The sequence below is a fragment of the Periophthalmus magnuspinnatus genome, chromosome 19 (assembly GCF_009829125.3).
Source record: "Periophthalmus magnuspinnatus isolate fPerMag1 chromosome 19, fPerMag1.2.pri, whole genome shotgun sequence".
Classification (NCBI taxonomy): Eukaryota; Metazoa; Chordata; class Actinopteri; order Gobiiformes; family Gobiidae; genus Periophthalmus; species Periophthalmus magnuspinnatus.
Window position 1 is genome coordinate 12479014 of NC_047144.1, and position 23286 is coordinate 12502299.

Consider the following 23286-nt stretch of genomic DNA (forward strand, 5'->3'; position numbering starts at 1 on the left):
GCCTATTTACCGAGTTATAGCAAAGTCATACTTTATTCTCACAGAGAGGACATTTTCCCCTTGCATTTGACCTTGGCTACTCAGGCAACCACTCAGGAGCAGTGGGTGACCATAGTGCAATATTGTGGCTGACTCATTCAATCATTCTTTCATTCATATCTGTCTATTTATTAACCAGTCCTTGCCTGGCAAATCCAGGATGATATCTCTGTATTTCTTATACAGATTGATATCAGTGTGGTCCCCATGTCCTCCTTTGTGTCTCAAGCTTAGTCAAATGTGATCATGCAATCACATCTGTTTTTTTCAGTGATGCATGTGAAACAAGGGAGCTCATTGGTCACCTATGGTTTACAAATAAAATCAAATTTATCTCGTCTCAGATTGAGTTTAGTGCTTTGCCCACTGATCCTGCAGAAATCCACAATGTTTTTCATGTTTTCACATCTTTTTAAAGTACTGAAGAAGTGTGTATTCTGGATCCCAGGCAAGTAAAGTCCCACTGAAATGTCCCAATGCAAGCTCTGCACAGAAAGAAACCAAAGCTGAATGACAAATAACTTTTAATGACTTTTAGTTCTCAAGTTGAAGTTAAGTGTGTGAGTTATGTAATTCTTTGTAAGTTAAATTTACTCAACAATGTCCTTCCATAATGACAGTATTTTGAGCCGAACTTTGACAACGCAGATCAATTTTAATTTAGAACAAAATCTATAGCAGCGAAAACACTGCATTTATATCTGCTCATCCCTCCCATCTGTACTCCCCCCTCCCTCCCCTCTGCCCAGCATCACTAGGGGGGATGCTGGGGGGTATTTAAGCCAGGGGTTGCTCAGTGCAATCTTAAGCTCCTTCATTGCACACCTGAAGGATTACTTGTGTCTACTATGATCCTCCCTCTGCTTATTTATTTCACTCTTCTAACCAGCTCTACAACAACCACTTTTATTAACAATGGAACAAATCTCACTAACAACAAAATCCTTATTGGTTTTCAGGCCCCGTGGAATGTATCTTACCCGTTCAGTGCATTAAGGCTCGGAGCGGCCATTCAAATCGCCGTGGAGAAGGTAAACAAGAATCCATCTATTTTGGGGAACTACACCTTGGATTTTGTGTTCACAGACACACAGTGCGACCCCAAAGCGTCTCTGGGAGGGTTCATACATCAGGTGTGGAAGGAGAACGTATCTGCGCTGTTTGGACCGGCCTGTCCCGAAGAGGCAGAGGTTTGTGTGGCTAAAATAGTTCAAAATGGTTTATTCGTAACAAGGGTTGGAACATTATTTGCACTAATTATGGTAATGTGTAGTTTCTTAGCTATCCAGGCTACCATGATCAAAATATGGGTAGGATTTTTTCTCTCTGTAGTGTTATCGAGCATTTTCAGATTATAAGAATACCAATTATATAGAAAAACTAGTTAGCTATTAATTTTATGTGATCAAAATATGTGTTAAAATATAAATTGGTTTAAAAAAGTAAAATAAAAATAAATTAATCATATATATGTAAAACGTATTGTACTTACTGGAACCCATAGCCTACATGAATATAAATCATACTTGAACTCATGCACTTTACTCTTAGCATAAATTACAAGTCAGAAGTTAGAAAAAAAAAAAAAAAACTTGATTATTATTATGTACACGTATTCTCTCATTCGTCCAGGTGGGGTCTAATTGCAAAATAAAGAGTCAACTTCAAATTTAGGATGTGATCACAGTTGCACTGGTTTGAACTTGGTTTGGGCTCAGTTTAGTCCTAGGGTAGATTTGGTTTAGTCTTGTTTAGTTGCAAGTTTAGACCACTTAAGACGCAGGGTGTGTGCAAGTATAAAAGTGTAGTAGACTGAACATTATTATGTCAATTTATCAAAGATTTTGCACAACCTTTTGATCTAAACTCTGGCTGTGGTTACATGCTCACTCAAAATCAGATTATTAACACATTTTTTGGAAATATAAGACAAATAAAATGTAAATGTAAACATGTCAACAGCAAAAACATCTGAATAGGACCGTCACGATAAAAACTATATCTATGACTAACTATAACTAAGACTTATTGTTCAATACATGACAGATGGAACAATAATTCGTGAGGGGCAATATTTGTTGTGGGGATTTTATCGGGGAAAATTTGTCGTTATTTTTTTTTGTACTGTGATGAGATTTGCAAGAATTGTAGAGGATTGAATTATGAACTTCTATAACTAATTACCAAAGTGTTTCATTCTACTATTTATTTATTTATTGGAGTTCATGTTGCACATTAAGAATACTTTTTGTGAATAATTCTGCTTTATAGTTTGGCTTCAGTATTATAATTTGTCGGTTATATTTACTTCAGTATTATATTGCACTTGAACATTATCGCAGCAGGCCTACATCTGATTTCTTTCTGATAATGATAATGCACACCAAATATAGTAGTTTTCCTGTCATATAAAACAATCTTAAAAGTCTATAAATCAGATAATACATGCACATCAAAAGCTGATGTGTATGTATTATCTGATTTTTGAAGTGCATGTATTTACAGCCACTGTCTTTATTATATCGTGTTTCTTCATAGGTAACTGGTCTAATTGCATCAACATGGAACATCCCCATGTTTGGCTTTGTGGGTCAGTCCTCCAAAATGGACAACAGTAACATCTACAACTCTTACGTGAAAATCGTCCCTCCATTGAAACGCAGCGCTGAGGTTTTGATGAAGACTTTGGAGTTCTTTGGCTGGAGGTATGTAGCGATGATCGGAGGGGGGCTGGACTCAAACACATGGGACAAAGTGGATGCGCTGTGGAAGACTGTAGAAGACCGTCTCAAGCAGAAGGTTAAACTAATGGCGTCTGTGAAGTTTGACACCAGTAACCGTCAGCTCCTCTATAACAACATCAAGTTAATCGCCACGGTAGCAAGAGGTAAGTCGTGTCTGTCCTGAAGACGCAGAGGCTAAAATAGTTCAAAATGGCTCATTCATAACAGGGATATGAACATGTTTTGTACTAATGTGTAGTTTCTTAGCTATCCAGGCTACTGCTACAATGGTCAAAATGTGGGTAGGATTTTGTCTTTCCGTAGTGTTGTCCTGAATTTTCTTACAAGAAGATTAAATAATTACCAAATTATGTAGAAAATCTAATTTGGTATTAATTGTATGTGATTAAAATATGTGTTTAAAAATAGAAATTTGGTTTGAAAAAGTAAGTAAAAAGTAAATAAAAATAAATGTATCATAAAATATAGGAAAAGTAACATCATTCTAAAACAGTCAAATCTAATGACACATCCAAAAAAGGATACACAGAACAGTCTATTTGATAAAGGTATTTTTTGTTTTTGCTTGTATCGGAAACAGATTGTGGTCGTGTTTTAAAATGTATTACGCCTCAAAGTTGGCATTAACGTTAGCACTGAAACACAAACGTCTTTCTTTCTAAGCACAGAAGTGTCCGTTGAAGTATTAATTTTATTTGTGTAGTTTTTAAAATGTTGTCAGTGGCTTCAACCCACAGCTCCTTGTTCATTGTCTTATCTTTAGATAGTTATTTGTTTTAGTGTAACTCGGCAAAACATTCATAGAGATTAAACTGGACAGGAAGTAGTGATGCTAACAGTGAGCTTGCCGAGCGCTACTGTGCACAGAGCCTATTATTACAGTTAGATTTAATGACTGGAATTATGTTTCAATCTTGTTCTTCGACGTTTACTTCACTGACCCCTAGTGGCAGTAAAGATAGTACTGAAGTTACACAATATTTTTTTTTGGACTAAAATAAGAGTTACATTACATTACAGTGATAATATACCTGTAACTGAGGTAAGTTTATGGTTATGTTTATACTTAAAGGGTTATATTTTTACCCCATTTTGGACTTACAAAATAATATTTAATGTATTTACTCCACTAAGTTTATTGTATTTTATTAAAATGGCCAGATCTGCTTATGTCAAACTCTATTAAAAATGCATGTTTATTTGCAGTTGTCACCTGTTGAACTTTTTTGTAGTTATTGTGGTGATTACAAACAGTGAGGACTCCATGTCTCTCTTGATGGAGGCTGAGAGACAAGGTCTTATGAATGGAGACTATATTTTCTTCTTGGTTCAACATTTTGAGGTCAGTGGCACCGTGGTGAGTGATTCTTTCAAAACACAAAACATAAACCTAAAAGCGTTTCAAATGTTAAAATGAATTGCAATACCGCTCACCTGAGCTGTGATACTTTTTAGGATAACTTGTGGAAATACGCACTAAACAACAGAATGAACCAGGCAGCGATTAAAGCGTTTGATATGGCGTTTGTGATTGGTCAAAAGTCCTATGAAGGTTACGAGTATTACGACTTCTTCGATCAAGTTTATGAAAAGCTTAAAAAGGCGCCATTTAATAGTAACCTCACATCGGACAGAGAGGTAAGGAATGGAACAAGAAACTGCCATAAAATTGTGTCCGTAACCTGCTGGTCTCCATAGAGATGTTATTCCTTTCTATAGAATATTCCACAGTATCACATTTATTTAAATTTATTAAATTAAGGCTGTTTTTATTGATCAAAAACATGCACTGGTATTGCGATTGAACCCTCCTCTCCACAGATCTGACTTGTAACTAGATCAATTCGTGACTCCTGCTTGTTTGTATGGAGATTCATTTAAGAGATTAATTAAGATTTAATACCATACTGTGAAACATTCCAGGCAAAGCAATAACAGCTTCATGGAGACAAACAAACAGGTGGTGGGCCTTTGACCAGAAAAGTTGCACAGTGAACCTTTAAACTGATTTACAAATGTTCATAATTTCAATTTAACATGTACATTCCAGGTTAGTCCCTACTCTGCTTACCTCCATGATGCTGTGCTCCTTTATGCGATGGGTTTAAAGGAAGTTCTTAAAGACGGTAAAGATCCTCACAATGGACAAGAACTTCTTATAAAACTGAAAAACAAGCATAACATTAGATTTGATGGTAAGTGCTTTTATTTTTATTTAATTACAAATAAATAAATGAAGAAATAAAGTGGCAAGTATGGACATTGGTTTAGGTTGTAGCAATATCACCCCATAATGAAACTGAACTGTCCCCAAGCTTGGTCTACTGTTCAGTTCAGCGGCAAATCACTATTCATTGATAATAATTTGCTGCAGTAACTCAAGTCGTTTCAGATATATTTTTGGATGTAGGATTTAGATTACCCCATGCAAAACATACAAAAAGGACTGTAGTTTCTTTAAGCACTACTGACCCCCTGTGGCTCACATTAGTATATCAAGTTCATAAGGATATGAAATCCTTTATAGAAGTGTCAAATAAACATTGTCTTTGTGTGTATATTAATTAATACTAAAGTATATTAATGTGTAACTCATTTCTGGGTTTATATTTCAGGAGCTTCAGGGCTGGTTCACTTTGATGAGGATGGGGAAAGAAACTTGGATTATTCCATATACGACCTGCAGCATATAGGAGACACCACAAAGTTTGTCCCTATTCTTAATTTTGAAAGTCACACCAAAACAGTGAGGTATGAACCCACACTCAACTTTAACTGTACCAAAGCACACACATAAATTAGCTATCTTGGCTAAAATAAAGTATATTTTTTTAGGCCGACCGCTATGTTCCATTCCATGATTTGGCCAAAGGGAAAACCACCATCTGACAACCCTGAATGTGGCTTCAACAATGAATTGTGTGAATGGTTAACCAATGGTACGCCTCCTTACTATTACGATAAATTATGCTTTTAAGCCAATCTAAAGGCGTGCTGGATAACTTTTCTGGTTGGGGTTCTTACCCTGCTTGTCTCCATGGAGATTTCTTTGCCTTTGATGTTCCATAAAATGTCATTAAATCCACCTTACATTCATTCAGTTACAGATGTTACAAGAAAATATCTTGGAAAACATTAACATTGTGTAAGGGGTGGGGGTCGCCTCTCCCCAGATCTGACCTGTAGCCACAGACTGTATATATAAATGGACATAACTAACCTGCTAGCCGCCATGTTCCAAATAGGAAGTGAGCAAGGGCTTGGCTCTGGCTCTATTGACTGGCTTCAGTTCACTTTCAATTGAAAACTGTCACTCCCTCTGTAACTGCTGCTGTCAGGCTCGTTATTTTAGTTTTAAAATGTTACTCACACGACATGATCCTGGTATTTTTGTTTCGCTATTGTGTCCATAAATCAAGATACGAACATTAACAACAGACAAATCTGGCGTCTTCTTTCCCTGAGGACGTTCCTGCTAGTGTGAGCAACAGGTTTGACAGTGTTGTTAAGCGCCCACTCTTTACTAAACCCAGTGGCTCTTTGGTTGCTATGATACTCACGATTGGAATTCCAAATATGGAACTCTGGTCCAAATTCCTCGCCTCGATGAGCTTCATTTGACTGAAGCCAAACACTATGGCTGACGTCACACTCCCTAAGTCCAATTCTTTATACAGTCTATGCCTGCAACTTGGGCTGATGCCGTTACATAACATCACTATGGAGACAAGGAAGTAGCAGACCCAACACTAGAAAAGTTACATAGTTCACCTTTAAGCACTAACACTTTTTTGGTTTTGTTCACAGATATCGCCCTCCTCACCTTGTTAGTCAGCTTCCCTTTTATTGGAGTGGTTGCTGTCTTGTGCATTGGTGTCCTTGTATTGCAAAAGCTTCGCCTACAAACCAAACTTGATGATTCCTGTTGGTGGCTTATAAGTTACAACGATATCACAATCATAAGAGAACCCACTGTATGAAAAATTTAAAGCACAAATGTCAGAATAAATATATTTTTCTGTGTAATATTACGTTGTGTTTGGCTTACAGTCGAAAAGGGCTTTGTCTCTGAGCACTACAGCCAGTCACAGCGGCAGTGGAGGGTCTCAGTCCAACTTCTCAAACAACAGCTACGGCCTGAAGGACAAAACAGGGAAAGAAAATGTCTTCACCAGCATAGGGATGTACCAGGTCTGCTATTATTCACTACCATCAAACAAAATTGTATAGTTTGTCATTGGTTGTCAGTAAATTCCAATTCCAATTTAGGAGCATTATGTAACTTTTCCCACCCAATGGTCTCCATGGAGATGTTATTGTTCTACCTTAAAGGTTTCACACCATGGAATAAATTAGTCAATATTGCATTAATTTAATAACAGGAACATTTGTTGCTAAATTAATCTTGAAGAGTGAAAATTTTGTTCTTACTGTGAGAGGTTTGGGGTTAGTTTGGAGGAGTCACCTGGTTGTTTCCATAGAGATAAGTTTAATGCCATTCTATGTAACATTCCAGGCAAAGCATCAACATCTCCATGGGGATAAGCCCGTAGCGTACCCTCCACCAGAAAAGTTGCATGGTGCACCTTTAAAAGAGAAAAAGATAATGTTTAATAATACAGTAATAAATATTGTTTATATACACTGTTTTGCAGGGGAATCAAGTTGCAATCAAATATCTGAAGGATCACACAGGGAGTAATGTTCAGAAACCCTCTATCATTGCAGAGCTTAATGTGGTAAACTATTACTCTTTATACTCTTTATTTTTGTAACTTGAATTAAAAATAAATATTGGCTGTTTGTTGGGTTCATTTGTGAAGCTAGTGCAGTTTTGGCCTCTGTCAGATTTAATGTTCAGTATAATAAGTTATTTACAGTGGAAAACCTGATTTAAATTCAAACCAAGATTACTTTGGGTAAAGTAAAAAAAACCAAAACTTTTAAACTCCATACACCTTCACTAAAAACATTTGGATAATTTCAGCTCTGGAATTGCCAATCTCTACTAAACAAAAGATAAAAAGAGCTGTTAACTTGAAAACTACCACTTCATGACATCACAAGGTGGAACAGAGCATTTTGAGCTTGGAGATGTAGATAGATTAATGATACAGTGTGTGTACATGTGTGACAAAACACAACTGCAGGTCTGTTTTTTGAGGAGGTAACAATATTCTAACATGGATTAAAGCTCACAAGAGTCAGTTTTTCAAATATACATGCATAAATCAGGAATAAATACTTTATCAAAACAATCCAAAGACATATTTGCCTAACCACTTTGCCTTGTTAAACACAGATGAAAGAAATGAAACATGAAAACCTGGTGCAGTTTTTTGGAGTTTGCAATGAGCCACCGAACGTGTGTTTAGTGATGCAGTACTGTAGGAAAGGGAGCCTCAAGGTAAGAGCCCTGATAAGTGTTATTGTATTCCCAAACACATTTTTCTGTTTTCTTTTAGGATATCTTTGCTTCGGACGCAGAGCTGGACAGTATGTTTAAAGTCGCCTTTGCTTATGATATTGTCAATGTAAGTTACAGCCTCTTATCATTCCAACAGATTTTTCCTAAAACAACTGAAAACATTTGTGAAGCTAATGCAGTTTTAACCTCTGAATTTACATCAGGTTTTCCTCTGTGGATAACTTATTATACTGAACAGTAAATCTGACAAACCAAGATTATTTTGGGTAGAGAAAAAAAAGTATTATATTTAAATAGCATATAAAGATACATTAAACTGAAATCCTGCATATAGGATAGTATAGGAACAGTATGTAGTCTCGGCAGACCAGGCTATAGGTCAGTGGGACGATTGGCTTTGATTCGCAGCCACACTTCCATGGGGCAGCTGTGGCTAAGCAGCTTCTTACCACTGTGTCTGGAGAGTGAAAACCACCCAATGCATGAAATTGTAATTTTACGATTTAAAGGGCCTATATTACACTTTATTCTGATCTATGTTTAATACACAAAGCTAAGGTACAAACGAAGGTACAAAGGTAAAAGGGAGCTCTTAAATTGAAAACTACTGCTTCATGACATCACAAGGTGGAGCAGAGCATTTTGAGCTTTGGAGATACAGTACAGACTAATAATAAAGTGTTACTCAAACATGTGTGAATGAAACAAAACACAACTCCATGTATGTTTTTGATGAGATAACAATATTGTAGCTATATTGTAATATTGAGTCAATTCTGCATAATGTATGACCTTTAAAGCATCTGGAAAAGAGTTCTATTAAGACTAATGCGCAAAATGCAGGTGGCTATAATATTACGTCTATTTTTTTCCATATGCATGTTTTGTTGTTGTAGGGAATGGAGTTTATTCACAAAAGTTGCGTGAAGTTTCACGGTAACTTGAAGCCAAGCACATGTCTGGTGGACAGCAGACTGCAGATTAAACTGTCTGGCTTTGGACTTTGGGAATTTAAAAATGCTCATAAGAAAAGGATTGCTTTACTGGAAAACCACATTTATGAAGGTCAGTATGTGCATGTAGATTTTGTTGGCTCAAATAGCAGCATGATGTAATGATTTATTTACATTTAGACTGCTTTCGACATCTCCAAAGAAATACATCTAATACGTTGTTAATTCAAACCATATTTTTGCCTTAGCTACACGTTTGTTTGGCTAATTTTGTTGTAGAGATGTACTGGACAGCGCCGGAGTTGTTAAGACAAGTTGGTCACCAGTTCTACGGGACGCCAAAAGGGGATGTCTACAGTTTTGCTATGATCATGTGGGAACTCATGTACAACTCCAGATCAGGTCCATTCTCAGACTTCAACTTGGAGCCAAAAGGTTAGTAGCCTTCCGCTGGTTTTCATTTAAGGATTAACTCAGAAATAGAAATGGCATTTTTCTTGTAGACAGTTTAGAAAGCTGAGGATTTAGAAGACATCGTACAAAAATATTATAATCAAAAGTGCATGAGTTGTTAAACATAAAGTAAATTCAAGCAATACGTCCCAGCCACCGAGTAAACAACCATCGATCCAGTGATTAAAAATGAGCACAGTTGCTATAGAAATGAACAATTAACAAAACAAAATATCAAGTGGGTCAAGTCTTCAAAATGTCACACATAACAGGAAGTTGAAACATATGAAAGCTAGAGTCAAATAGACTTAATATAAAGGCAGCAGTTTGTGTTGATTTGTGTAGGTTTACAACATGACACTCCACAGGCAACTTCCAGCCATTATCAGGGCTTGAAAATGGCACAAAATGGACACACCATCTCAATGGTTTTTTTTTTCTCCTTTATTTTACTACTTTCTACATGTTATATACATACAGAAGACATGCAATATATGAAGTAAGATATATGGAAGATATATGTAGTAGCCACCCATTGCTTTGGAAAAAAATATTTGTAGAGTTAAAATAAAGAAAAAAACATTGAATGAGATGGCGTGTCCAAACATTTGACTTGTAGTGTGTTTAAAATCTCCAGTCAAAAGTTTGGACACACTGCCTCATTCAATTCTTCTGTAAGTTTACATTTTATACATATGGAAGACATCAAACACATGAAGCGTGATGTATAGAATTATGAAGTAAAGAAAGAAAAGTGAAAATGAGGGTGTGTCCAAACGTTTGACTGGTAATGTATAATATTATTCCCCTCTGGTCTAGTTGAACTGCATGTTTGCCTGCAGTGTTTGTCAATCTTGTTCTGAATTGTGGCACTTTGCGCACTTTTGTAAGACAGAACATCATGCACTAAAATGTTACCATAGGTAGAAAATGTACAGCTCTACTAAAGCCATTGGTTTTGCTTTCTTTTCATCACTTCATTCTAAATATTTAAATTTGAATCAGTAAAGTGAAATTGGACATATGTTACAGCACAGTACATCATAAAAAATAACTGAAAATCTATGATCTGTTCTTGGCTAACAATCAATATCAGTTTATTTGTACCTGAGGGGCATTTTAAACATTTGAACTTTCTATTATTATTGTATTTCACTGCTCAAACAAAAGTAGCAGCTCAAGTTAGTCTCATAACTATGCAAATTGCTATCCAAGAATCAATCATGAAATGGGGAAAAAAGCTTTTGGTTATTTTGTTTCCTAAAATTGGAATACATTTCAAGGACATACGAAACTTGATACACATACATACAACTTGGTGCCACTAATGCACTTTAATAATCTGATGATAGACATTCATAATCGCGCCTGCACCTGTTTTTAATTATTTAAATACACCTAGTTGTTAGATAAATAAATGTTGCAAAAAACAACAAAGAAAAGCAATGAGATGTAGCTTTGACAGTGCACATCCCTAATATTTCTCTACCTCCCCATGTTTTCTGCAGTTCTCATCATGTTTTGTAATGTTTCAGAGATTATCACGCAGTTGAGGATTCCATTCCAGGGCGAACCACTGCGTCCATCTTTATCTGAACAACTGTGCGAAGAAAACATTAACGGTCTGCTCCGAGTCTGCTGGAGCGAAAACCCAGACCACAGACCTCCCTTTGGGTCCATACGCAGACAGCTCAAGGAGACCAGTCCAGAGAGGTGTCAGAGATTATACACCAAAAAATAAACGTTAACCTATTACCTAAGCATTTATTTAGACCTCTCATAACACATTTTGAAGTTTGACATATTACTTAAGAAAATCTAGATGATAAACGATAATATTTAAACTAATTTATGCCACTGACACAATGGCTAAATAGGTAAAATTAGCTCCCCAAAAAATATTCTAATTGTACAGTATGATTAAAAACATAAACTGCATAAAATAAACAGCAGAATGAAAAACTTTAGTAGTTTCATTGTATCTATAATGAGTCATGGAAGTTATTTATTCTACCCTCTACAGCTCAAATCTTCTTGTAGTACAAAAAAAAAAAAAAGGTTCTCCAGTAGTGCAAAGGAAAAGTCTTTTACTCATTGACCCCCACAAAGTCTTGTTCCATCTCACTTATATTAAACGATAAGTTGATATAGTGTTTACTGTGACAGGCCTATATTTGGTATCATGATGAACAAATACAAGTTAAGGTATTATTTAAGTAGTTATTAAGTCTGATTAAACTATTTGTTCTCATTTTCAACGGATTTTGGGACCTCGAGACGTTTAGATCTACAAAAACAAACTTGAATTTTACAAAAACTGTAATGTCTTGACTGAAGCAGTTTTAGGAAATTGTATTTAGAGGAATAACTTTGATTAGATGCTAGCTTTTCTGTCATTTTGTAGTATAAGTATATTGTTTATTTTTTCATATTTTTAGTCACGCAAACATACTGGACAATATGGTGGATAAATTGGAGAAATATGCCAATCATCTGGAGGAGGTGGTGGAGGAGCGCACCAATCAGCTGACGGCAGAGAAGACACGGGCGGACAGGCTCCTCTCCAGTATGTTACCCAGGTACTTTCTACAGTGGTAAAGGTACAATTTATAAAGTAAACCATGTAAAAGTAATTTATTATAGCTGTTTTTCATTATTTCTACAAAGCCATTTACAGTTATTGTGAAAATTATATTATAAATTTGTTTCCCTTTTAAATTCTTTTAATGTTGATTTAAAGCAAATTTGTGGATTTAATATTTGTCTGCTTATGGTTTTTACTTTCACATAAAAAAGCATTACATTATATATATTTTGTTTTATTTATTTTGTTATTATTTTTACAGTGGCCATCAAAAATTGCTACCGTAATTTACAATAGTGGCAATTACAAACACTAGAACAGATATTGTTGCTAAGGCCGTGTCTAGTTTTGTGGGGGCCCTTGTTTGATGGATCCTCTATGCAAAACAATGGAGTGCTATTACTATATTACATACTATTCATAAACTTGCCAAACTCCTTTCAAATTCTGGAACATTTATTGGTTGATTTTTAAATGATATAAATAATATTCTTGTGATACATGTACTGCAATTTGTATCTCTAGTCTCATATTTCTACTAAAAAACACATCTGTCAAATGGAGAAAGGGCGTTCAGGTTTGTGGGCTCCCCCTAGTGGATACAGAGGCATTTGTCTCATCTGCTTAATTTAACTTTAATGTAATTATCTGTCTTTGCAGGTATATTGCTGAGCAGCTGATGGCCGGAAAGTCAGTGGAGCCGCGCAGTTATGAGCTGGTCACCATTTTCTTTTCAGACATCGTTGGGTTCACGTCTATGTGCTCCGTCAGTTCAGCCATGGAGGTCGTCACTTTTCTCAATGACCTCTACAGCCTGTTCGATGACATTATCAAGATGTACGATGTATATAAGGTATGTTATGTATGTGCCATTGTCAAGTTTGGACAAAACAACTTTAGATAGAAAGATTTATCAAAATAATCAAATGCCTACAGTTAAAAGTGTTTAGGGGCTGTCACATTTGTTCTGGTTTGGTCATAATGTAGATTTGGTTTGGTCCCATTCTAGTCCTTGTTTAGTGCCAGTTTAGTCCCAGTTTTGATGTGCTGATTGTACAGGTGTGAATGCACTATGGAATAGTGATCACTGGACACTCAGATTTGACCCAAATCCCAAACACTCTACCAACTGAGTTACTGTCAACCACACAAACTTCTGGGGTGTATTTTTCATTTCATTTAGCAACACAGTGTTCTCACTCCCCACTAATAAAAAACTACTATAATTTTATTCAATTACTTTATTTGTCGTGTCTTGCAGGTGGAGACGATTGGTGACGCGTACATGGTTGCGAGTGGTTTGCCGATCAGTAATGGAAACAAACACGCCATAGAGATCTGTACTATGGCTCTGCATTTTCTGAACGCCATAAAAGACTTCAAAATACGACACATGCCAAATGAGCGTCTGGCGATACGTGTCGGGATTCACTCAGGTAAGATAAAGATGTGGGCAACAGTAGCTCAGATGGTAGAGTGTTTGTCCACTGAGGTGAAGGTTGGTGGTGCTATTGTCCTCAGTGTGTGAATCTGTGTGTGTGAATGTGTGAGTGGTTCTGTGATGTAAAGTGCCTTGAAGGTGGAAAAGCACTATATCTAAATATGTGACCATTTACCATGTGCAGATGAAATGTGTTGTCGAGATAAAGATGCATTATGAAACATTTCCACCACCTACTTATGTCCATGGTTATGTTATTGCTTTGGTTGAAATGCTCCACTATATGATATAAAACACATCCATTTTCATGAAGTCAGGCAGGGAATAGCAAGATCAGAAGAAGGTTAATGCCATACTGTGAAACCCCTCTGTGCAAAGTAATATCTCCATGCAGACAAGCGCCTGGTGGACCCTCCTCCTGGTCTCTGGTCAGTATAAATATAACTTCATGTGGCTAGGGAAAATCCAAAATGGCCAACTTTTTTAACTAGTACATAACATCTGGGGGATCAAAGATTCAGACACAGGGTAAAAGTTTGACAAAGTTTGAATGAATGTATGTTGACGGAGCAGATATTAGGGAGTGGGGTCATAGGCTAACGTCTTCGGACCGGTCGTGGAGAGCTGGGTCTCAGTCCTAGTAATCATGAAAACTAGACTGAGTCAAATGGAACTGTACCAGGGCGGACATACAGACGATCTGGTGGAATGTGTAGGATCCTTCCCCCCTTTGTACTCCTCAGGTGCAGGCTTGATTGCTCATGTGCTGCAGGTGTGTAGTGTGTGGTACCGGAGTCTCCGCCGAGCTCCAGACAAGGGGAAAGACTAGGATTTTGACACCTATCTGCAAATTGATACTATTACTTTATTATATTATTTAACTTGATAATAAACACAGGAAAATGTGATTATTTTATCAATTTAAATAATCAAATTATGCTTTATTTGGTTCAAGATGTGCAACTAAAGCCAAAATATACAGTCGCTCTTTGTGAATTGCCTTTAGGTCCAGTCGTTGCAGGGGTGGTGGGAACAACAATGCCACGCTACTGTCTGTTTGGTGATACAGTCAACATGGCGTCCAGGATGGAAAGTAACAGCTTACGTGAGTGACAACATAACAAATTTGAGTGTGAATTTATCTGTCAGTTTAGATATGTTATGTGATAATACTATGCTCAAAATGGTCTTTTTTCCAACAGCACTTAAGATCCACATAACACAATGCACTGCAGACATCCTTCTTACAACAGGAGTCTTTGAGCTGGAGGAGAGAGGCGAGATTGAAATGAAGGTAAATCATTAACCTTAAACTGTTACAAATCCATCTATTTTTTGCCACTTATCTGGGATGGTAGACACATCCTCCAGTTCCTCCGGTGGGACCCCAAGGCGCTCCCCGGGCCGCTGAGAAACATAGTCCCTCCAACATGTCCTGGGTCCAGCCTGGGGTCTCCTCCCGGAGGTACATGCCCAGAACACTGTTGGTAATTATTTCTTTGTGCATAACAGGGTAAAGGGAGTCATAAAACGTACTGGTTACTAAACAGACATGGGTTCAGTCCTCCTGCCATCCAGCACACCTCTCCACCAGTGGACAGCCTCAGACCACTCCAAGAGGTAACACACACTTTTATCATTTAAACATAGCAAATATATATTGTAGTATTATCAGTTCTTATTTGTAGCATTTGTGGGGCTTGTCAACATGGAGATGTTATTGCTTTGACTAGAATGTTCCATTTTGGCATTAAACGTATAAATGTAGCAGTTATTCAGTTTTAATGCCTTGAAAAAACATACATACTCAGTTTCCACAGGGTCCTTAGATCTTACATGGTGGTGCCACCTGCCTGTTGCCATGAAGATGGTTCAATGTCATACTCTTACAATACAAAACAATATAACATTTCCAAACAGGTGGTGGACCCTCAACCAGAAAACGTGCACCATTAATGTATTTATTGTAGTAAAATTTTGCTTTATAGAAACCGGGACTATCCAAAGCAGCTGATAAGAGAAAGGCTCTGATCAAACCCCAGATGACGGAGAGCCAGATGCCATCAGTGAATATTTAAAATGACCACAAGATATTTTGGACTTTCTGTGTCACCGTCTTCTAATATTTATACCTTCGTCTCAGGCTAGGTCAATCTATTCTGCAGTAGTACTAATGTTTTTTTTTAATTACAGTACAGAGGTCAGAGTCCAAGGTACAGTGTGGTTGATGTTCAAGAAGAGATTAGCAGCATAAAACAACAAAACATCAACAAAACGTGGGTCCACTGTGATGGAAACTATCATTGTTTTTATAAATTGCTTTGTTTTATTATTTATGATTCACTCCACATATATTTAAGGGTCCAGTATTACACTATTTTCTTGATCTACATTATAATGTTGTGCATCAAAGTATGTACCTAGAGTTGTGTTTTGTTTCATTCACATGTTTTACACCCAAACCCTGCATGTTTACGCTGCATTCTCGCCAACAGAAAACACTCTGTTCCACTTTGTGATGTCATGTGTTAATACAGGAAGTGCTTCACTGTTGTTTCTAAATTCCACACAACTTCACTAGAATCATTTGCGTAATTTCAGCCCTGGAATTGTTAATCTCTACTAAACAAAAGATAAAAGGAGCTGTTAACTTAAACTATTGCTTCATGACATCACAAAAATTTTGAGCTTTGGAGATGTAGACACGCCAATAATAGAGGATTATTCAAATATGTGTGAATTAAACAAAACACCACTTCACATATATTTTTGAGAGTCAATTTTGCGTAATATAGGACCTTTAACGTTCCATGAATGAGAAATTAAGTGTTTTAATGATATTCAGGCAAAGAAATTTTATCAAAAACAGCTTTATTAAAGGAGAGCTTGTTTGATTGTGTATTTATTGTGAATAAGGGGACAGTATAAAACGGCCAATGGCAAATAACACTTCTATCGTTTATAGAAGAGTCATTGGCCATTGAAGAACTGTTATGTTTTGTGTCTCACTGTTTTGCTGCACTAAATAAATCTGATTGAATCTTATTGAGTGTTTGTTACGTTTCCATTTACAAATCAAAAAACATGTTTGTAAGGACCACCATCAGCATGAGCAGCGATATCCCTGCAGGACAAAAAGAACCAAGTGACTTAAATATGACCACATGCTTTTACATAATACATACCTGCTAAGTGTCCTGTGTTAGCAGATCCATGACCTGTCAGGCAATAAAACACAGTGGTGGAACACAACGAAGTAAAAGTTGCAAAGTACTATACTTATGTACACATTTAGTTATCTGTATTTTACTTAAGTAAATTTTAAAGCTGATACTTTTTACTTCACTACATTTGAGAGAAAGGTATCTATTTTTCTACTCAACTGCATTTTTAACTATTGAAAAAAACTTTTTTTATTTGACATCTGCTGAAAAGGCTGAGGTGTTATTTTTATTAAGTTCATAGTTTGAGCAAACAAAAATATACAGATAAAAACAACTAAAAGATCAATTCAACTGTTTCTATTGAACAAACTTAAGATCAAAATCACTATATCTGACGCTTTATTAGATCGCAAAAACTGCGCAAAATATTTTTACTTTTTAAGTACATTTTTAAACGGGTACTTTAATACTTTTAATTTTTACAATTTTTTTCATGTTACCTGAGTATTTGATTACACAGATAAAATATTATTAACCTATTCACTTCTAAACATTTATACCCTAGTATTATTATGAACTGCTGGTACCTCTAACAAGAAACTCTGTTGTGAGAACTCCTCCGTTTGGGTCGGGCTGTGGAGTGAGGCTCCTGGTTGAACACGGACTCTGAGGGACAGTGTCATACATTAGACTTGAGGATAAATTCAAAACTACAGATATCTTTTAAGCAAAGTACTCAAAATGCTTCCTATAAACACAAAGCCGAAAGCCATAAATATACAGAATAGCACACTCCACAACTCCACTTGTACAATAATAATAAATTGACAATAATGGGCAGTCTTCTTCTAGCTAATTCAATTTGCTAACCAGCTATGACGTAACTATTGGCCATAAAGAAAAATTATTTATATTTGCTCAGAAAATACAGTGAAAATTAAGTTTGATTCACACCTGCACCGCTCCATAATATTAATATTGTAATAAACTGTTACATGATGCAAATGCCAATCGTCTATGAGGCAACTAGTGGCCAAAACACAAAAATAAACTTCAATCCAAAAATACATTGATTTTATTCAATCATAATAATAATACTAAAAAACTAAAATAAAGATAATGAATAATATTAAAGCCGCAAGCGGCGATGATGGCCCTCGCGATCCCCCCCCCCACGACCGCCCGGGGCCGGCCACTGCCCCCATGCACCATTCCCCCCGCCCGGCCACCCCCCGTCCGCTATCCACCCCCCTTCAGAAAAATTTTATAAAATTGGAATCGGAAAAATGTCCCATGCCCCCTGACTCGACGGTGCCACCTAAAATTTGACCCTTATGGAAGAGGAGGCTGGTTAACTTTGGAATACACTCACAAAAATCAGAGCAGTGATAGGGCACAGAGAGACGAGCATAAAAATGAATTGAAGCACTGCTCTATGATGGACAGGAAGTCGGCCATATTGGATTGAACTTAATTGCGTAAGTGGCGACGCCAATAATAACAACAATTCGCGGAAAGGCCTCTCACGAAGACGGCCAATTACAGGAAATGTGACAGGCGAGGGCCAATTACAGGAAATGCAACAGGAACCTGTGAAAAGGTAAAGTGCTACATCTGAAAAGACATCTGCCGTAAAAAGCCATGCCATCATCATGTACAAATTTCTGCGCACGCTATCACTATGATGACTCTATAAGTAGACTTGTACAGTGTATGATAATGGCTAGTTGAATTACCATTATAGGGTAAGGGTCTGTGGCTTTGCACCAGCAACCTCATGCATAATACAGATATGGTGTATTTGACTTATTTGCCCCTTTTGAGGTCCACAATTATCTCCCCAAGTTTCATGCCAATCGGACAAAGTTGTGTCTTAACTGTACTGTAGGGGGCGCTATAGAGGCCACTGGCCACATGCTCATTATGGTTCTCTATTCACAGTTTTATTCTGCATAATTGGTTAGAATTTGAGCTCTTTAGGCTGATCCATGTGTCTGTGAGCTTGAATCAGATAAACAGGAAACAAAGGTGTTTTTTGGCGGGGGCGTACAGGTGTGGCATTTGGAGAAAACGTGGATGTTTTATGAAAACCAATTATGACTCACTGGTATACAGTTGAGCCTCTCGCTGTCGCAGACGTGGACCTCACAGTGAAGCCACACAGTCGACACTTTCTCCAAACGCTGAAACCGAAACGAGTTGAACTTAAACATGGAGCGGCTGTCTTTGGCATTTTCAAATATCGTCACCGTGTGGTCCGATGCACAGCTAAAGAAAAGGCAAAATTATTAGTTTCATTTATTTTTTCATTATTCAAAGCAATTACTCGTATCACAATATAAATTGGAAATGGGGTATGAATCTGTGACTATGCCAGAAAATGACTTTAAGGTAGACTATGTAACTTTCTAGGGGATGATTTGCCACCTGCTTGTTTCCATGGAAATATTAATGATTGAAATATTGCATAGTATGGCATTGAACTTAATTTTGTCCACGGAGACAAGCAGCTGAGATCACCAGGCCAAGTTACAGATTAAGTTTGTGCAGAGGCGATCCTCATCACATTAAGAATGCATGTTTTGGACCCGTTTTTGACTAAATTGTGTTTCTTGCTGTTGAGTGCGTGCGCTTGACTATATAAGTCATTCAATATATGTATAGGTAATTCCGTAAAGTGTGTTATTGTTAATCTTCAGCCCAGATATGGACATGTCAATAATGATGTGCTGCTGATATGTTAGAAATTGCAAACAAAAAACTACATATTTTGAGAGCATTTCTCAAGCCTAATGCCATACTGTGGAACATTCCAGGCAAAGAATATACAACTAACTTTCTTTTCTTTACCTGTTAATGATAAGGCTCCACCTTTTCCGGTCTGTTGAGTACGGAGTCGGAGTGGCCCAGCAGTTGTTGATCACCACTCTGAACCTAAAACATGGAAGTGTCATTGAGGTTAAAACCCTTCACAACTGAAACAGGTCAACTTTACTGAAGCCCACCTCCCACTGAGCCCTTTAGCCTCAATCCCGATGAAGACTTCAGAACCGATCTCAGATGTGTCAATGATGTACGGGGCATCCTTCGCATATAGGAATTTGGAGTTCTGTGAAAAAGGGGAATTGTGATGTAGTCCTATTTGTTTTTGTGAAGTAATACTACTACTAATAACTGTGATTAGTTAAACGGTTACATTTAAGCTCTATTCAAAACGTTTTTTCTCACATCTCTCGTTTTATAGCACTTATTTGGAAAGAAAAAGAAAATCAAAGAATTATTGAGACACAACATAACTTAAGACTTTATTTGAACAAAAATCAGTTCTACACAAGAACCTGGGTAGGTATGGGAGCTTTGACAGAAATGCATATATATATATATATATATATATATATATATATATATATATATATATATATATATATATATGTTTTCTTTTTTTTTAGATTATATAGCAAAAGAAAATGTTATTCTATCAACTGGACAAAAGTTTTAAAGTGGAACCTACCTGGATGACTGAGGGTTTACACACACAATAAGATTATATATAAAATTATATATTTGATGGATACAGTCAAAACTGTAATTTTGTATATCTTCAAAACATCAATTTTGATAAAATCTTGCAGACAATATAGTGCTCATCTCTTCTGCTTGCAGTTTTCGTAAGTGTTAGTATATTATAGTATACCTTAAAGCTAAAAATAATCATGGTGGTATTAAAGCAGACTGAAGGCATCCTCTGGAGAATCTAAATCCACAGATCATTACTCACCGTGAACACATTCATAGACAACTGTGACCTAAAAGTGCCTATACTGCCGTTGTTCACATAAACTGTGGCCACTCTGGAAAAAGCAGAGGGTTTAGTAAAAACACTAGAAGTCATTGGGTTAGACTGGACATGTTTCACACAGAAAGGTGAAGACCTCGTATCCCGGGACGATGCTTACCTCTGACTAAACACTGCGTTATTTACCAGGTAGGCGGCACGATACATACAGCTGAAAGTGTAGTTAACGGGCTGGTTTCTCACTGTGAGAGTCGTATCGTTGGACACAATAGAGTTATAGAAGATGTACTTGGGGTCTTTGCCAGGAATGTACTGTAAAAGACAACCACAATATTCAAAGCAAGTAAGTAAAAGTAAAATATTTGTATAGTAGACATTCAAATCAAGTTTATACTGGTTTGAATGTAGTAATCAAATCTAATAACAAATATGTAAATTCTGAATCTATTTTTCTATAACTCTTAAGGTATTTACTGTCCTTGTAGGTAAATTTTCCCTTGAACCATCCTTCAATGTCACAGGGATAATCTGTCAGGAGCAATGAGGGACCTGTCTCCATATCTCGAGATAGGTTTAGCTGCAGGATTTCACCATAGACTATGTGTGTGTGTGGGGGTGTGTGTATGTGTATGTGTAGATATATATATATATATATATATATATACACATATAGTCTATGAATTTTGCCTATTGTGCATGTTTTGGCTTCATCTTACCAGTTACATAAGCAGGATTAAATGAAATACAATTACCACCATTTTTAGTCTATGTGGGAAAATGTGATTGTATATGTGAATCTTATTTTGGAAAACAGAATGGTATAGAGCTTATATTATGTAATAAGTTTCATTGGGTGGAAAAGAACCTGATTTGGGTGGGTTCATGTCTGTAGCTTGAGCTGGCTCTGGATCAAATTGTATCAAAAGTAACTTAAAATAGTTAAAACACAGTTAAAATATATTTTTTAGTCTTTATCATAACTGTTTCCACTATTGTTTCAGGGCTCCAATGTGAACTAGGCGCTGTTTGTATACTTCATGTTCTATATCCAGGGGTCTAGCACCAAATTTTGGGCCTTAGGTAAAAATTCTCACTACATATTGTCTCATGAAAAATGCATGTTACAGACTTTGTGAGGGGCTCCTCACTGCACTGGACCCTTTACGCCCCTGTTTATACTAACTTAACTTCAATAAACCAACTATGTTGTCATCTTTTTGCTTGTATGTCATATTTAAATTCTACTTTCTCACCTCTGATTGGGTGGCGCAGTACGAGTGGTTCCTTGGTGTCAGGTCTGGGATGATGAAGCGATAGTACCCAGGACTGTGGACCCCCGAATAACAAATCCCTCCCAAAGACAACTGCTCAATCTCCCACCCGTACGGACACTCGGGTACATTGGCAATAATAGTGTTGGGGAAACAGGAAACCATCACATAGTCTGTAATAGAAAGAAAAAAATAGAGAGAGAGTAAACGTTTTAAGGTTATTAGTTAGTTACAAAGCATTTCCGACATTTACTATAGATTTTCATAATTTTTCTCAATTATAACAGTAACAAAACTAGAACGTTTTTTTATCATATTTCATCCGAAATTTTAAAATTAATTAGGTTTTTGCCATTTTTAGTGAAATATTTTAGCTTTTGGCAATGCTGAAAACATTACCTAGACAAAATAATACAGATATTTTGACATAGCACAATGATTTCAGTTTTTATTTACCTGCTTTTTGGGGTGGACATGTCAGTGCAACTGGCAACAGCATTACCAATACAATGACAACCGCCATTGTGAAGCTGCAAGACAAAACACAGCAGTGACACAATCAATACACCGAATTAGAAAATATATAAAAATATGTAGTTTAAAAGCACTCACCTGTTGAAAAATATAAACTGGCTTGATTTGATGTCAAAGCTTCATGGCTTTACAATGCAACACTAACTCCAGTGGCTCACACAACAAAGACTAGATGAACCGTTTTATACTGTCCCAGGTAAAACCAATTGACTTGTATTACTTTCTCCTTTCACCACTTTCCTCTTTGGGAGGATTGGTTCGTCCATTGTGGAACTGCTCACAAAAGCGTTCTGTGCTGGTCAGACATTCACTTTCAAATTAGCGTTACCTCATGGGACTCAACTCAACAGGTTTGAATCACCTTTTCAAAAATTTCGCATTTAAATTGAGTACAAAAATGCTAAAAGGACAAGCATATAGACAAAGTGTTACGACAGGTAGTGTTATAGTAAATTCAGACTTGTGTGGTTCCATTGATCCGTTTCTGAACAGCTCAAACAGCAAGTATGGAGAGCTTCATAGTGTGATGTTTGGCTGATAAGACTAGGCCCACACTAGCTACTACTGTTCTTGATAGGTCTCCGTGCTCTAAATTACAGATATAATGTTACCTTACCAACTATTGTATTTGCTCCAACTGGTTTTGCTGCAAAACTACCTCACCTTAACCATTCAAAAGTGTGTAGGAAATGTGCAAATGTACAAATTAGAGACTTCTATGTGTCCTAAGGCTGAATGACAGTAAGCATGCTCAATTTAAATATTAACTTTACTAAAAACAATGTAATAATTTATTAATTCAAATGTTTGATTCAAAAAAGATGGAACAATAGTTTATGTATTTTTGGTTTGTTCTGGTTCTCAATCTCATGAACCAAT

The 23286-nt window shown here is 36.7% G+C and overlaps 2 protein-coding genes across 2 annotated transcripts; one reads left to right on the forward strand and one right to left on the reverse strand.

The window, feature by feature from the left end:
- The first annotated feature begins 578 nt into the window (after positions 1-578).
- gucy2g (guanylate cyclase 2g) lies at positions 579-16686 on the forward strand. Its single transcript, XM_055229394.1, has 22 exons — positions 579-1229; positions 2578-2926; positions 4016-4125; positions 4239-4421; positions 4834-4978; positions 5399-5534; positions 5619-5722; positions 6591-6757; positions 6834-6974; positions 7439-7522; positions 8086-8190; positions 8249-8317; positions 9108-9276; positions 9444-9599; positions 11153-11330; positions 12056-12196; positions 12862-13054; positions 13463-13637; positions 14649-14747; positions 14845-14936; positions 15155-15262; positions 15631-16686. The coding sequence occupies exons 1-22, from the start codon at positions 888-890 to the stop codon at positions 15718-15720; spliced, it is 3336 nt and encodes a 1111-aa protein (XP_055085369.1). The 5' UTR covers positions 579-887; the 3' UTR covers positions 15721-16686.
- Positions 16687-16710: 24 nt separating this feature from the next.
- tectb (tectorin beta) lies at positions 16711-22861 on the reverse strand. The gene is made up of 11 exons (XM_055229400.1): positions 22486-22861; positions 22330-22403; positions 21856-22046; positions 20763-20914; positions 20585-20657; positions 19812-19915; positions 19657-19740; positions 18912-19074; positions 17394-17472; positions 16828-16860; positions 16711-16766 (listed from the first exon to the last, which is right to left on the reverse strand). The coding sequence occupies exons 2-11, from the start codon at positions 22394-22396 to the stop codon at positions 16711-16713; spliced, it is 1002 nt and encodes a 333-aa protein (XP_055085375.1). The 5' UTR covers positions 22397-22403; positions 22486-22861.
- Positions 22862-23286: the final 425 nt, after the last annotated feature.

What these genes read in the sequence shown, in the direction of transcription:
- tectb (XM_055229400.1), bottom strand. Translation starts at nt 22,396, where the DNA reads ATGGCGGTTGTCATTGTATTGGTAATGCTGTTGCCAGTTGCACTGACA. An exon ending in ATGTCCACCCCAAAAAGCAG is followed by an intron (nt 22,047 to 22,329) that starts GTAAATAAAAAC and finishes TTTCTATTACAG; the next exon opens with ACTATGTGATGGTTTCCTGT. An exon ending in GCTAAAGGGCTCAGTGGGAG is followed by an intron (nt 19,741 to 19,811) that starts GTGGGCTTCAGT and finishes TCCATGTTTTAG; the next exon opens with GTTCAGAGTGGTGATCAACA.
- gucy2g (XM_055229394.1), top strand. Translation starts at nt 888, where the DNA reads ATGATCCTCCCTCTGCTTATTTATTTCACTCTTCTAACCAGCTCTACA. An exon ending in CAATCATAAGAGAACCCACT is followed by an intron (nt 6,758 to 6,833) that starts GTATGAAAAATT and finishes TTTGGCTTACAG; the next exon opens with TCGAAAAGGGCTTTGTCTCT. An exon ending in CTCTCCAGTATGTTACCCAG is followed by an intron (nt 12,197 to 12,861) that starts GTACTTTCTACA and finishes CTGTCTTTGCAG; the next exon opens with GTATATTGCTGAGCAGCTGA.